The sequence below is a fragment of the Notamacropus eugenii genome, chromosome 2 (assembly GCF_028372415.1).
Source record: "Notamacropus eugenii isolate mMacEug1 chromosome 2, mMacEug1.pri_v2, whole genome shotgun sequence".
Classification (NCBI taxonomy): Eukaryota; Metazoa; Chordata; class Mammalia; order Diprotodontia; family Macropodidae; genus Notamacropus; species Notamacropus eugenii.
This window is the reverse complement of record NC_092873.1, coordinates 536,919,643-536,932,559: the sequence shown is the minus strand read 5'-3', so window position 1 is coordinate 536,932,559 and position 12,917 is coordinate 536,919,643. Positions and strand designations below refer to the sequence as shown.

The 12,917-nt window shown below is 48.2% G+C and overlaps 1 protein-coding gene across 1 annotated transcript in view; it reads right to left on the bottom strand.

The window, feature by feature from the left end:
• Window positions 1–4,722, bottom strand: part of ACADM (acyl-CoA dehydrogenase medium chain) — a 28,839-nt gene extending 24,117 nt beyond the window's left edge. The window contains 4 exon segments of the mRNA XM_072649882.1: window positions 1,062–1,131; window positions 1,238–1,335; window positions 4,215–4,302; window positions 4,625–4,722. Coding sequence (XP_072505983.1) covers window positions 1,062–1,131; window positions 1,238–1,335; window positions 4,215–4,302; window positions 4,625–4,657 — 289 coding nt within the window. The 5' untranslated portion in view covers window positions 4,658–4,722.
• Window positions 4,723–12,917: the final 8,195 nt, after the last annotated feature.

The window sequence follows — 12,917 nt, the reverse complement described above, 5'->3', positions numbered from 1 at the left end:
TAAGGCTTGGGAAGGCAGAGGCTTTTTCCTCAAAGGGAGATAACATCACAAATTTGTTCAAATGCACCATAACCTGGCACAAACATGTGTCTGTCATTATCTGATTACTTCAAAGGTAATCATTCAGCGTCAAAGCTCTGGATCTCTGGTTTGGACTTGCCCTGGTACTTGGTTATGAAACTCCTACTCCAAAGCTCCCTTGTGGCAAGGGAGATGAGCCTGCTTCCCCAAAGCTATGCCAGCATCAAGGCTCCCCTCTGGTTGTGCCCACACTAAAGTGGTTCAAGCCTTTGAGTATAGGCAAGTGTTTCTGCTGCCTGAGGACCACTCTAGGAAAGGTTGGGATTGGGGAGGTGGGTGGAGGGGAGCTCATTACCAGGATGGTGTCGGGGAGATTTATTTTCTGACCATAGGAACTCCTACAACCATCTATAAGAAATAGAGACAGAGAAGGAGAGAAACATGGAGATAGAGATGGAGACAGTCAGAGAGAGAGAGAGAAAGGGGGGGAGAGGGAGAGAGGGGGGGAGGGGGAGAGAGAGACATAGAAACAAAGAAAAAGAAAGATGTAGACAGAAAGGGAGAAGGAAGGAAGGAGGGACAGATGGAGAGAGATAGAGACAGAGAGAAAGACATATAGACAGAGGGACAGACAGAGACAGAGTGTCAGAGGGAGGGAAGAAGGGAAGGGGGGGAGAGAGAAGGAGAAAGAGGGAGAGAGAGACAGAGGGAGGGGGAGAGAGAGGAGGGACAGATGGGGAGGCAGAGGTAGAGACAGAGACCAACAGACAGAGAATGTGTCAGAGGGAGAGATACAGACCATAGGGACAGAGAGGCAGCATCTCAGGAGATTTTTCAGGTGTGACCCACACGTTCTGGCAAACAGCAAGCACTAATTCTGCAGTTTCTGGGTGGAGTCTGGAGCTGCCCTCTAACCTGGGCACCACCATCTCCTGGGCAGATTCTTGGAAAGATGCAAACCACAAATCTGTCCTATTTTTCTTGCCTCGTTTCACCTTGACAACTGAACACCCATTCAACAAAGGCAGGAGCCACCTTACCACAACTCTCTGGAATGTGCGTGTTGATCAGCCCGAGCTCCCAAGCCCTTTTTATGAGGGGAACAGGATACTAGAATAAAAGAATGGGGGAGAAAGTAAAAACACTGAACCAAAATCTTGCCCTCCCCCATGCCCAGACCATGGCCTGCAGAGTCATCCAGGGCTCCTGCACTGACCTCGCCAGTTCTGTCGTACTCAGCGGCAACTGGCATAATCTCTTCTCTGGCGAATTTGCGAGCGGTGTCTTGGAATTCCTTCTGCTGCTCAGTGAGCTCTACAGAGGGATCAGTTAGTACATATTAAAGGAGGCCCACAAGATGGGGCTCGAACAGTGATGGGACAAGGCCCGGTAGAAACTCTGAGTGTTGAAAGGGTGAGTACATAGTACAAGCGTGGTCGGTCACCTGACCAGGATGATAATGCGACAGGAGGAAGAAACTCACAAACCAAAGTGGATACTTGGGTCGGTGAGCACAAGGGGCATCTAGTTAGCCCTTAACAGCCCATCCCTGATTATCCTACACCAAGAGGAACATGGAGCCATCCTTATATCATGAAGTGGGATCACAACGCAGCAATCTGCCAAGACAATTCTTCTAATTGTTGTTGATCAGCATTTTTCAGTCATGTCCATCATGTCCAACTCTTCATGGCCTCACTGGAGATGTTCTTAACAAAGACACTAGAGTGGCTTGTCATTTCCTTTCTCCACATCATCTGACAGATGATAAAACTGAGGCAAACAGGGTGAAGTGATTTGACTACGGTTACAGATTTTGAACTCAGGTCTTGCTGACTCCAGACCCAGCATTCTATCCATTGTACCACCCAGCTGCCCCATTCAATTCTTACTGTTTCACTAAACAGAGATTCTGAACTGCTTACTTAGTGTGCCACACCCTGAGATACAGACAAGTACAATATACATCTTCCAGGTGCCTGCGGGGTCATGTCTCTGGGAGGAGACAGACTGATTATAAATCAGCACAATCACTAGGTCTCAGAGGAAAAGAGGTTGATATTTAATAATTGCTCCTGTACAGAGATCAGCGGATCAAGAGACCCAGTGGCAAATGACAGGAAGCCTCATGGAAAGAAGCCAGTTGAGGCCTCGGTTCCCTCATCTGTGAAAGACGGCACCAGATGAGACAAACTCCAAGAATATGAGAATTCTCAAAATTCAGTGGGGGAAGTGGCTACCAGAGGAAGGGGACCTTCAGCAGGGCCTGGAAAGATGGCAGATACTCCCAGGTATGCCCCAGGGGTCATGAAATGTTGAGGGCATCATGAACAGCAAGGTGGGGAAAAGACATGGAGAGAAGACTGCAGAGGACATTTCATGCCAGGCTAAGGCACTGACAGCTCTTAGATCAAGAACACCTAATGTTTAAAGAAAAAAGATTTGTGATGCACCAGGTAGGGAGCAGCCCTCTGCACCCCAAAGACAATCCTTGCAGGGTTCTTTTAAAGAGAGGGTCTCAAGGTCTGACACAGTAAACTAAGGCCTATTGTAAAGATTAATACAGTTCCTCCTGTCTCTTTAGGCTCCAGACACCTGAACTCTCGCTTATAACAAAATCAATGCCAAACAGGTAATGCAGCACCCTGGACAAATCCCAGCTGTTTCTACTTGAATTGGTCAATCACTCAAGAGACAAGCATTTCTCCCCGCCTCTCTAGACTGACCTGATTCTTTACTGGCTCAGGAGCTGAGGTGGCCCTAACATCCCTTCACCAGCCATAGCAGACTAACTGGGACCACCTGTTTATTCACGCATTTCAGTCTGTCTCCAAGTGATCACTCCTCTCCCAGCCCCCCGTCTCTGACCATAGCACTACCAGCAGTCAGTTCCTTGTTCAAAAAGCCACATTCCAATTTCATGGCTTCTTTATTGACTTGGGAGGGGGGTTAGTCTGGGGAGGGCAAGCAGCCATGGTCCTCGCCAAGAGGGTGGGCTAGCTCTCACCTCCTCTCAGAGGACAGCGTTGTCAGAGGCTCGCTGCCCGGCATCAGCGCCACGCCCCCCCCCCCCCCAGCCCACAAACGCCTGCCCCTCCAGAGTGCCTTGATAGGGGTGTGCAGGCTCTAACGACCCTCTCACGCGCCCACGTCCAAACACTAGCTACCCGGCATCCAAATGCCTTATTTCACTTTTGTCCTATTTTCTGAAATTCCCAGGATTTATTCCGGGAGAGCGGAAGGACCCTCTCTCAGAATGGACCTGACGGTGGCTTCCGGAGCCTGGGCAGGGAGGGTGACACAGGACCTCCAGGGCGGTTCTGCCCCTCTCCCCCCCCTCCCCTGGATACAGGACGTCCAGGGCGGTTCTGCCCCTCTCCCCACCCTCCCCTGGATACAGGACGTCCAGGGCGGTTCTGCCCCTCTCCCCCCCCCTCCCCTGGATACAGGACGTCCAGGGCGGTTCTGCCCCTCTCCCCACCCTCCCCTGGATACAGGACGTCCAGGGCGGTTCTGCCCCTCTCCCCACCCTCCCCAGGACACAGGACCTCCAGGGCGGTTCTGCCCCTCTCCCCCCCATCCCCAGGACACAGGACCTCCAGGGCGGTTCTGCCCCTCTCCCCCCCCCTCCCCAGGACACAGGACCTCCAGGGCGGTTCTGCCCCTCTCCCCCCCATCCCCAGGACACAGGACCTCCAGGGCGGTTCTGCCCCTCTCCCCACCCTCCCCTGGATACAGGACGTCCAGGGCGGTTCTGCCCCTCTCTCCACCCTCCCCTGGATACAGGACGTCCAGGGCGGTTCTGCCCCTCTCCCCCGCCAGGGGCGGGGGCGGCTCCCCAGGACACAAGACGTCCAGGGCGGTTCTGCCCCTCTCCCCACCCTCCCCTGGATACAGGACGTCCAGGGCGGTTCTGCCCCTCTCCCCACCCTCCCCCCGAGGGGCGGTGACGGCTCCCCAGGACACAGGACCTCCAGGGCGGTTCTGCCCCTCTCCCCCCCTCCCCAGGACACAGGACGTCCAGGGCGGTTCTGCCCCTCTCCCCACCCTCCTCTGGATACAGGACGTCCAGGGCGGTTCTGCCCCTCTCCCCCCCCAGGGGCGGGGGCGGCTCCCCAGGACACGGGACCTCCAGGGCGGTTCTGCCCCTCTCCCCCTCTTCCCCGCCCTGGGGAGCCCCTGCCCGCACTCACCGAAGCTGAAGCCCGACGCGGGCTCGGCCCTGGGCTTCGCCTTGGTGTGCTGCGCCCTCCACAAGCCGGGCCCCCAGCCCTGCAGCGCCTGCGGGACGGGACAGCCGGGGGCGCGAGCTCGTTTCGGGCCTCCGGCCCTCTCCCCGGCCCGCCCCCCACGGGCCCCGCCCCCCGAGGGGGTGGGGAGGGGGGTCCCGGGGGCCAGAGCGGTCACCACTGACCGGTGCCTGCCTGGGGGCGGCGCCCCCGAAAGGAGGAGGACTGGGGTCCTGAGAGCCCCCCGCCCCCAGAAGGGGCCCCTCCCGGGAAAGGCCGGGTCTCCCGGCTCCAAGCCCCGTCTCCGGCGGCCCGCGGGGTCCGAGGGGGCGCCCTCATCCCCCTCCGCCCCGTCCCTGGGCCCGCAGCCTCACCCGGACCCCGCGCCTCAGCACCGTCGCGGCCATGACTCCTGCGCTCCGACCCCGCTCGGCCTCTAACCGCCCGGTCAGACCTCAAAGGGAGAGGGGCGCCTAGCCCCACCCACCGCGGGACCCCATTGGACGAGGAGAGACGGCTCCGCCCCCATATAGCCCCGCCCCAGGGATAAGATTGGATGGAATGCGGCAGAGATACACCCACCACCCCTCCCACCCGGCTCCCCTCCCACCAGGGGGAAGAGCGCGACCCTCGTGGACTCGGATTGGACGAGGAGAAGCCACTCTTCCTGGGGACTGGACCCGGAGGGGGGGTGGGGGAGAACAGGGGCGGGGAAAGCCCGCAGGGAGATGGGGGGTGGGGGGGAGCTGCCGCTCCGGGTCTCCCAGACCAATGGCAGCTGGGGGAGGGGCGAGGGCGGGAATTTGGGTGAGAGGTCATGGGGTCTCGAGGGGCGGATCTTGGACTTGAACTCGGCCTGGGGGCAGCCGCGGGAGCTGGACCGGGCCAGCGCTGTAGTGTGTGGTAGGGCAAGGCCTTTCCCATCAGCCTCCGGGCCTTAGACCTACTGTGCGGGAGGTGACGTCACGGCCGCAGGCTTCGCCCTGCTGGGGGGGGTCCCGTCCCTCTGTCCTTCTTTCCTTCCTTTGTTCCGTCTTCGTTTAGCCTTTCTCAATGTTAATTTATTTGTTTTTAGTTTTCCACATTCATTTCCACAAAATCTGGAGTCCCAGGTTTTCTCCCAATGTCTCCCGTCCCCCACCCACCACCTTCCCCCCATCTGCCCCCGTCGCCCCCTCCCCCGCACTTCCCAGCGTCTGAGTCCCGCCTTCCCTCCCCTCCGACTCCCCTCACATGCAGTCCTGCTGGGCATGGTGAGCTGTGTTTCCCTCCACCCCGTCCTGCCCCAAGGCTTCTGTTCTCTCTGTTGGCCTTGTCCCTCCCCCAAAGCATTTGCTTCTAAGTACCCCCTCCTCCCCTTGCCCTCCCTTCCATCACCCCCCCACTTGTGCCCTTCTCCCCCACTTCCCTGTAGTGTAAGATGCACTGAGTGAGCCACAGATGAAGAGAGGAAGCTTCACTTTTTCCCTCTCACCTCCCCCTTTCCCTCCACTGAAAAAGCTTTTTCTTGCCTCTTTTCTGAGAGATAGCCTGCCCCATTCCATTTTTCCCTTTCTGCTCCCAATATACTCCTCTCTCACCCCTTAATTTCATTTTTTAGACGTCATCCCTCTCTCTTCAACTCACCCCGTGCTCTGTGTGTGTGTGTGGGTGTGTGATCCCTCCAACGGCTCTAAAGCTGAGAAAAGTCTCAAGAGTTACAAATGTTGTCTTTCCTTGTAGAAATGTAAACAGTTCAGCTTTAGAAAGTCCCTTACGATTGTTTTTCCTGTTTACCTCTTCATGCTTCTCTTGATTCTTGTGTTTGAAAGTCAAATTTTCTTCTCAGCTCTGGTCTTTTCATCAAGAATGCTTGAAAGTCCTCTATTTCATTGAAAGACTAATTTTTCCCCTGAAGTATTATACTCAGTTTAGCTGGGTAGGTGATTCTTGGTTTTAGTCCTAGTTCCTTTAACTTCTGGTGCTGGGGATGGAAGCTCAATTCCATGTGGACAGTCTCGGGCGGGTAAAGGTGGGAACTTCTAAATCTTAGAGTTCTCATGAGGCCCCCCATAAACACCAGGGAATCGAGGAGTGAGACCGAGCAATCTCGTGTATTTCCGCCTCTTCCTGTGAGAAACGTGATGGGAGGAGCATCCCCCTCTAGACTGTCCCGGATCTGGGCACACCTATTGTTATCTAACAGGCACGGTATTCAGGTGCAAACTATGCGGCCGGAGAGCTTAATTAGGATCAGGAAAGCCTGAAGGCGCTCTTAGCTTGGGAGGGGTCGTTACAGGACAGAAGGCTCCGTTTTTCCTCTCTTCGCTCTCCCCTCCCCCTCTCTCCCCACTTACACTTCTGCTTCCAATCTCTTATTATAAGATCTTTGCCTCCTTGGGAGATTCCTCGTTCCCTCCTAAGGAAGAATTCCCCCTGCACTTGTAACCAGGACCCTGAATAAAAGCTTAACCCTTGTTCGACTCCGGAAAGTCTCTTCTCTCATACGTTTATCCGGTTTGGCCAACCGAAGACCTGCGATAGAGGTAAGGTAAGACTCGGGTAGCCCTCAGGCCTCTAGGCCTGGCATTCTGGAATATCCTATTCCATACCCTTCAATCCCTTAATGTGGAAGCTGCTAGGTCTTGTGTTATCCTGATTGTATTCCGACAATACTTGAATTGTTTCTTTGTAGCTGCTTGCAACATCTTCTCCTTGACCTGGAAACTCTAGAATTTCGCCACAATGTTTCTTTTTTTTTTTTTTTAACTTGAGAGAATTTTTTTAAAGACGTGATTGCACATGAAACAAAGTCTGTTACACACAACTTACTACTTCTTTTCAGTACATAATGAAGGCATCTTGGAACGTTTTTTCGTCCTCCCCTACCTCCACCTTCTGGCTCCCACTACATATCAATATACATGCATAGGTAAAGGTCGTTCAGGAGACTTCTGTATATCAGTTCTTCCTCTGGGTGCAGGCTGCGCCTTCCTTAATTAGGGGACTTATAGAAGTCAAAATGACTTATTTGCTCCAAGCTGTTCTTAAACCGTTATGGCTGTCACTATGTACAGTGTTCTCAGGCTTCTGCTCTTCATTATTTCATGTCTTCCCATGTTTTTCTAAAGTCATTGAGCTCACCATTTCTTATAGCACAATAATCATCATTTACCACAGCTTGTTCAGCCAGTCCCCAGTTGATGGGCATCCCTGCAATGCCCTCCTTTATTTTATTTATTTATTTAACTTTTAACATTCATTTTCACAAAATTTTGGGCTCCAAATTTTCTCCCCTTTTGTCCCCTCCCCCCACCCCAAAACACCGAGCATTCTAATTGCCCCTATCACCAATCTGCTCTGTCTTCTATCATCCCTCTCTGCCCTTGTCTCCATCTTCTCTTTTGTCCTGTAGGGCCAGATAACTTTCTATACCCCTTTACCTGAATTTCTTATTTCCTAGTGGCAAGAGCAGTACTTGACAGTTGTTTCTAAAACTTTGAGTTCCAACTTCTCTTCCTCCCTCCCTCCCCACCCCTTCCTTTTGGAAGACAAGCAATTCAATATAGGCCAAATCTGTGTAGTTTTGCAAATGACTTCCATAATAGTCGTGTTGTATAATACTAACTATATTTCCCTCCATCCTCTCCTGTCCCCCATTACTTCTATTCTCTCTTTTGATCCTGTCCCTCCCCATGAGTGTCGACCTCAAATTGCTCCCTCCTCCCCATGCCCTCCCTTCCATCATCTCCCCCACCCTGCTTATCCCCTTATCCCCCACTTTCCTGTATTGTGAGATAGGTTTTCATACCAAAATGAGTGTGCATTTTATTCCTTCCTTTAGTGGAATGTGATGAGAGTAAACTTCATGTTTTTCTCTCACCTCCCCTCTTTTTCCCTCCACTAATAAGTCTTTTGCTTGCCTCTTTTATGAGAGATAATTTGCCTCATTCCATTTCTCCCTTTCTCTTCCCAATATATTTCTCTCTCACTGCTTGATTTCATTTTTTAAAGATATGATCCCATGCTCTTCAATTCAGTCTGTGAACTCTGGAATTTGGCCACAGTGTTCCTAGGAGTTTCTCTTTTTGGATCTGTTTCAGGCGGTGGTCTGTGGATTCCTTGAATATTTATTTTGCCCTCTGGTTCTAGAATCTCAGGGCAGTTTTCCTTGATAATTTCATGAAAGATGATGTCTAGGCTCTTTTTTTGATCATGGCTTTCAGGTAGGCCCATAATTTTTAAATTGTCTCTCCTGGATCTATTTTCCAGGTCACTTGTTTTTCCAGTGAGATATTTCACAATGTCTTCTATTTTTTCATTCTTTTGGTTTTGTTTTGTAATTTCTTGGTTTCTCATAAAGTCTCCAGTCTAATGTTTAAAGAACTATTTTCTTCAGTGAGCTTTTGAACCTCCTTTTCCATTTGGCTAATTCTGCTTTTTAAAGTATTCTTTTCCGCATTGGCTTTTTGGACCTCCTTTGCCAACTGAGTTAGCCTATTTTTAAAGGTGTTAATTTTGTCAGTATATTTTTGGGTTTCCTTTAGCAAACTGTTGACTCACTTTTCATGCATCTCTCTCATTTCTTTTCCCAATTTTTCCTCCACCTCTCTTACTTGACTTTCAAAATCCTTTTTGAGCTCTTCCATGCCCTGAGACCATTGCGTATTTATTTTGGAGGTTTTGGATGCAGAAGCTTTGACTTTTAGGTCTTCTCCAGATGGTAAGCATTGTTCTTCATCATCCAAAAGGATGAACTTTCCTTCTTTCTTTCCTTCCTTCTTCCTTTCCTTCTTCTTTTACAGCTTTTCTTCCCTTCCTTCTTTCTCTCCTTCTTCCATCTTTTCTTTCTTCTTTCTTTCCTTCTTTCCTTCCATCTTTTTTCCTTCCCTCTTTCTTTCCTTCTTTCTCTCCTTTCCTTCCTTCTTTCTTTCCTCCCTTCTATCTTTGTGTCTTTGTTTCCTTTATTTTTCCTTCCTTTTTTCTTTGTCACTTTCTTTCCTTCTTTCCTTCCTTCTTTCTTTGCCTCATTCTTTCCTCCTTTCTTTGATTCTTTCTTTCCTTCCTTCCTTCTTCCTTTACTTCTTTCTTTCCTTTTTTCTTTCTTTACTTCTTTTTTCCTTCTCTTTTTTTGGTTCTTTTCTTCTTTCTTTCCTTCCTTCTTTCTTTGATTCTTTCTTTCCTTCCTTCTTCTTTTACTTCTTTCTTTCCTTTCTTCTTTCTTTACTTCTTTTTTCCTTCTCTTTCTTGGTTCTTTTCTTCCTTCTTTCTTTGCTTCTTTCCTGCTTTCTTTCCTTCCCACTTTCTTTCCTTCTTTCTTCCTTTCATGCCTTCCTTCTTTCTTTCTCCCTTTCTTTTCTTCCTTCTTTCTTTGCTTCTTTCTTTCCTTCCTTCCCTCTTCCTTCACTTCCTTCTTTCCTTTCTCCTTTCTTTACTTCTTTTTTCCTTCTCTTTTTTTGGTTCTTTTCTTCCTTCTTGCTTTGCTTCTTTCCTTCTTTCTTTCTGTCTTTCTTCCCTCTTTTCTTTTTTCTTCTTTCCTTCTTTCTTTTCTTTCTTTCATTTCTTCTTTCTCTCCTTCTTTCTTTGCTTCTTTCCTTCCTCCTGCTTTTCTTCCTCTCCTTTCTTTCCTTCTTTCTTTCCTTCCATCTTTCTTTGCTTCTTTCTTACCCTCTTTCTTTCCTTTTTTCTTTTCTTCTTTCCTTCTGTCTTTCTTCCCTCTTTCTTTCCTTCTTTCTTTCCTTCCTTCTGTCCTTCTTTCTTTCCATCTTTCTTCCCTCTTTTCTTTCTTTGCTTCTTTCTTTACTTCTTTCTTCCTTCTTTCTTTGCTTTTCTTCTTTCTTTCCTTCCTTCTTTCCTTCTTTCCCTTTCTTCTTTCTTTCCTTTTTCCATCCTTTTTTCCTTCCTTTTTTCTTTGGCTCTTTACTTCTTTCTGTCCTTCCTTCTTTCTTCCCTCTTTCTTTTCTTCTTTTTTCCCTTCTTTCTTTCTTTCAGTCTTTCTTCCCTCTTTTCTCTTTCCTTCTTTCTTTGCTTCCTACTTGCCTTCTTTCTTTTCTGCTTTCTTTGCCTCTTTCTTTCCTTGTTTCTTTTCTTCTTTCTTTCCATCCTTCTGTCCTTCCTTCTTTCTTTGTTTCCTTCCTTCTTTCTTTCTCTTCTTCTTTCTCTCCTTTTTTTATTTTCTTCTTTCTTTCCTTCTTTCTTGTGTTGTAGTGGTCCTTAGGTGATATTCCCCTATTAGACTTTAAGCCCATGAGTGCAGGGCTTGTTTTTCTTCATTTTTCTATCACATCCTGAATGTTTTCTTCTGTGTTAATTTTGGTGACCAGTCCTGTGATTTCATTGCTTTGATCTATGACTGTGAAGAACTTCCTTCTACCCAAGCAGCTGAGCCCTGTCTCTGTGACTTAGCAGGAGAGTTGCCTGGAGCACTACCTAATTGGAAATTGTCTGACCTGTGGCAAAAGAGACTCTGGCAGGACTCTGAGCTGATAGCAGTTGATTAAAGGCTCTATGATCCCCTATAATTAGGTGGACCTCAGATCTTCCTCAGGATCTAAGCTATCCTCCTGCCAAGACCCTTCACTCATTCTCAGACTTCCTTTCTGCATCTTTGTTTAAATCATTCTCAGTAATCTTGAGGATCTCCTGATGCTCCATCCTGGGCCCTCTCAGATTTAAAAAAAAAAAATATTCTTTTAGATTTGAATGAAGGACCCTAAAGTCTGTCACAATCGTTCTTTTACTCTCAGGATCTTCCTGTAGTTCAGTGAGTTTTTCCTTTAAGTGCTTAGATATTATGCCACTTGGTAAATGTGTACTTAATAATACTCCTTCCTTTTTATAGGGCTAGATATCCCAGGGGTGGGAAACCTGCAGCCTCAAAGCCATATGTAGCCCTCTAGATCATCAAGTGCAGCCCTTCTACTAAATCTTAACATCAAAGAACAAATTCACTTAACAAAAGTATTTGTTCTGGAAAACTTGGACTCAGTCAAAAGGCCACACCCAAGCATGTAGAAGGGCACATGTGGCCTTGAGACTGCAGATTCCCCACTCTGAAAACATTCAAGAACTGCTGTACCAAATACAGATTAACTCCACTGGTTGACATATGATGAATAAGCAAAACACTCTATCAGCTGCGTCACAGGCTGGGCATGGGGAGATGACACAAGGTAGACCTTTGCTCAGGGGAAACTGGCAGACAGCACCATTCATGGAAATTTGGTCATGGAAAATGAGCAAAATGGTTTCTAGAAATCTTTGTCAATGTTCTTGTGATTGCATAAGGGAGCTACATAGCTAGTAAACAAGTCATGAACCTCACATTAAAGTCTGAGACCTATTATAGGGTCCTCCTATTAGAATTGATGCTCCTATGTGACCTACAAAGTATGGATGAATACATAGCTTATTCTTCTACTTAGTATTAGGTGATTGACGAGATATGTATTACTAGATGAATATAGTAAAATCATTGCTACAATCATTACCCTTTATAAAATCACAATGAATCAACTCATGTTAATTAGAGCTTGAGCAGGGGTCCTCAATGACTTCACTTTCTGACAAGGATCATAGAGCCAGCATGTGAGAGGAAGGGCTGGCAGCTGAGTCTTTCTGACTTCCTCTCTATGCTCTGCCAGAATGTCTCTGTGTCTTAAGCACAGGAGGCTTGCTATAGGAATGGATTGAGTTAAGTTTAATCATGGTCAGACCTGGTGGCTGTGGCTCCTGGAAGCTCCTCTCTTTTACCTTTGCCTTCAGTTAGCTTTCTCAGGACATGACAGTCTCATCTTGATGTTTGCTTGTGGGTTTATCCCTGAGTATATTTGTTTTATTAATGTTTGCTGGGAAACTAGTTTAAATGTCAGATGCTGTTGTCCTTCTTCCCCTGGTTGACGATAGTTGATAACCTGATTTTTCTGGTGCCCCCTGCTGCCTTTGAACTCAGCCCTCAAGCTTACCTTAACCCTTTTCCTGAACTGTAGACGCTGTTGGCTCTGCCCTGTGGAATGTAGTAGGACAGGATCAGAGGCACCTCTGTGTTTTTGCTTGCTGTTGCCACTGACTCAAAACTCCTAATGATCTGAGTCACGGAGTCTCAGCACTGGAAGAGACCTCAACATCCACCCTTAACTAAATTAGTGTCCCCAGTAAAGAAGGTCCCCAAAATGACCATTATATTTTAGCTTCAAGAATGTCCGTGGTGGTGATAGCGGGGAGGAGGTTGATTCCAACACCTCACAATGGAGCAGATTTCACTTTTAGAAAACTGTTATCTCATCTCTCTCTTCCCCTTCTCTACTATGATCCTGGAGAAAGCCTCCTTTCCTAGATGCAACTATTTCCTCTCCACTTCCTCTCTTCTAAACCCTCTGCAGTCTGGCTTCTGACTCATCATTCAACTAAAACTTTATCCCTACTGCCAAATGACCACTGATTTTTTGACTGCCAAATCTTTTTTTTAGTTTAATTTTTTTTTTTATATTTTGTTCCAAACTGACACCCTCCTTCCCCACTCTAGACTAGAGAAGGCTACCATTTGACACAGATTTATGAATATATGTAAAACCATACTCTGCATACTTCTATTTATAAGTTTTTCTCTGGAGGTGGAGAGCATCTTCAATGCCAAACCTCAGTAGCTTTTGACACTGTCAGTCATTCTCATCTCCTTGATACTGCCCT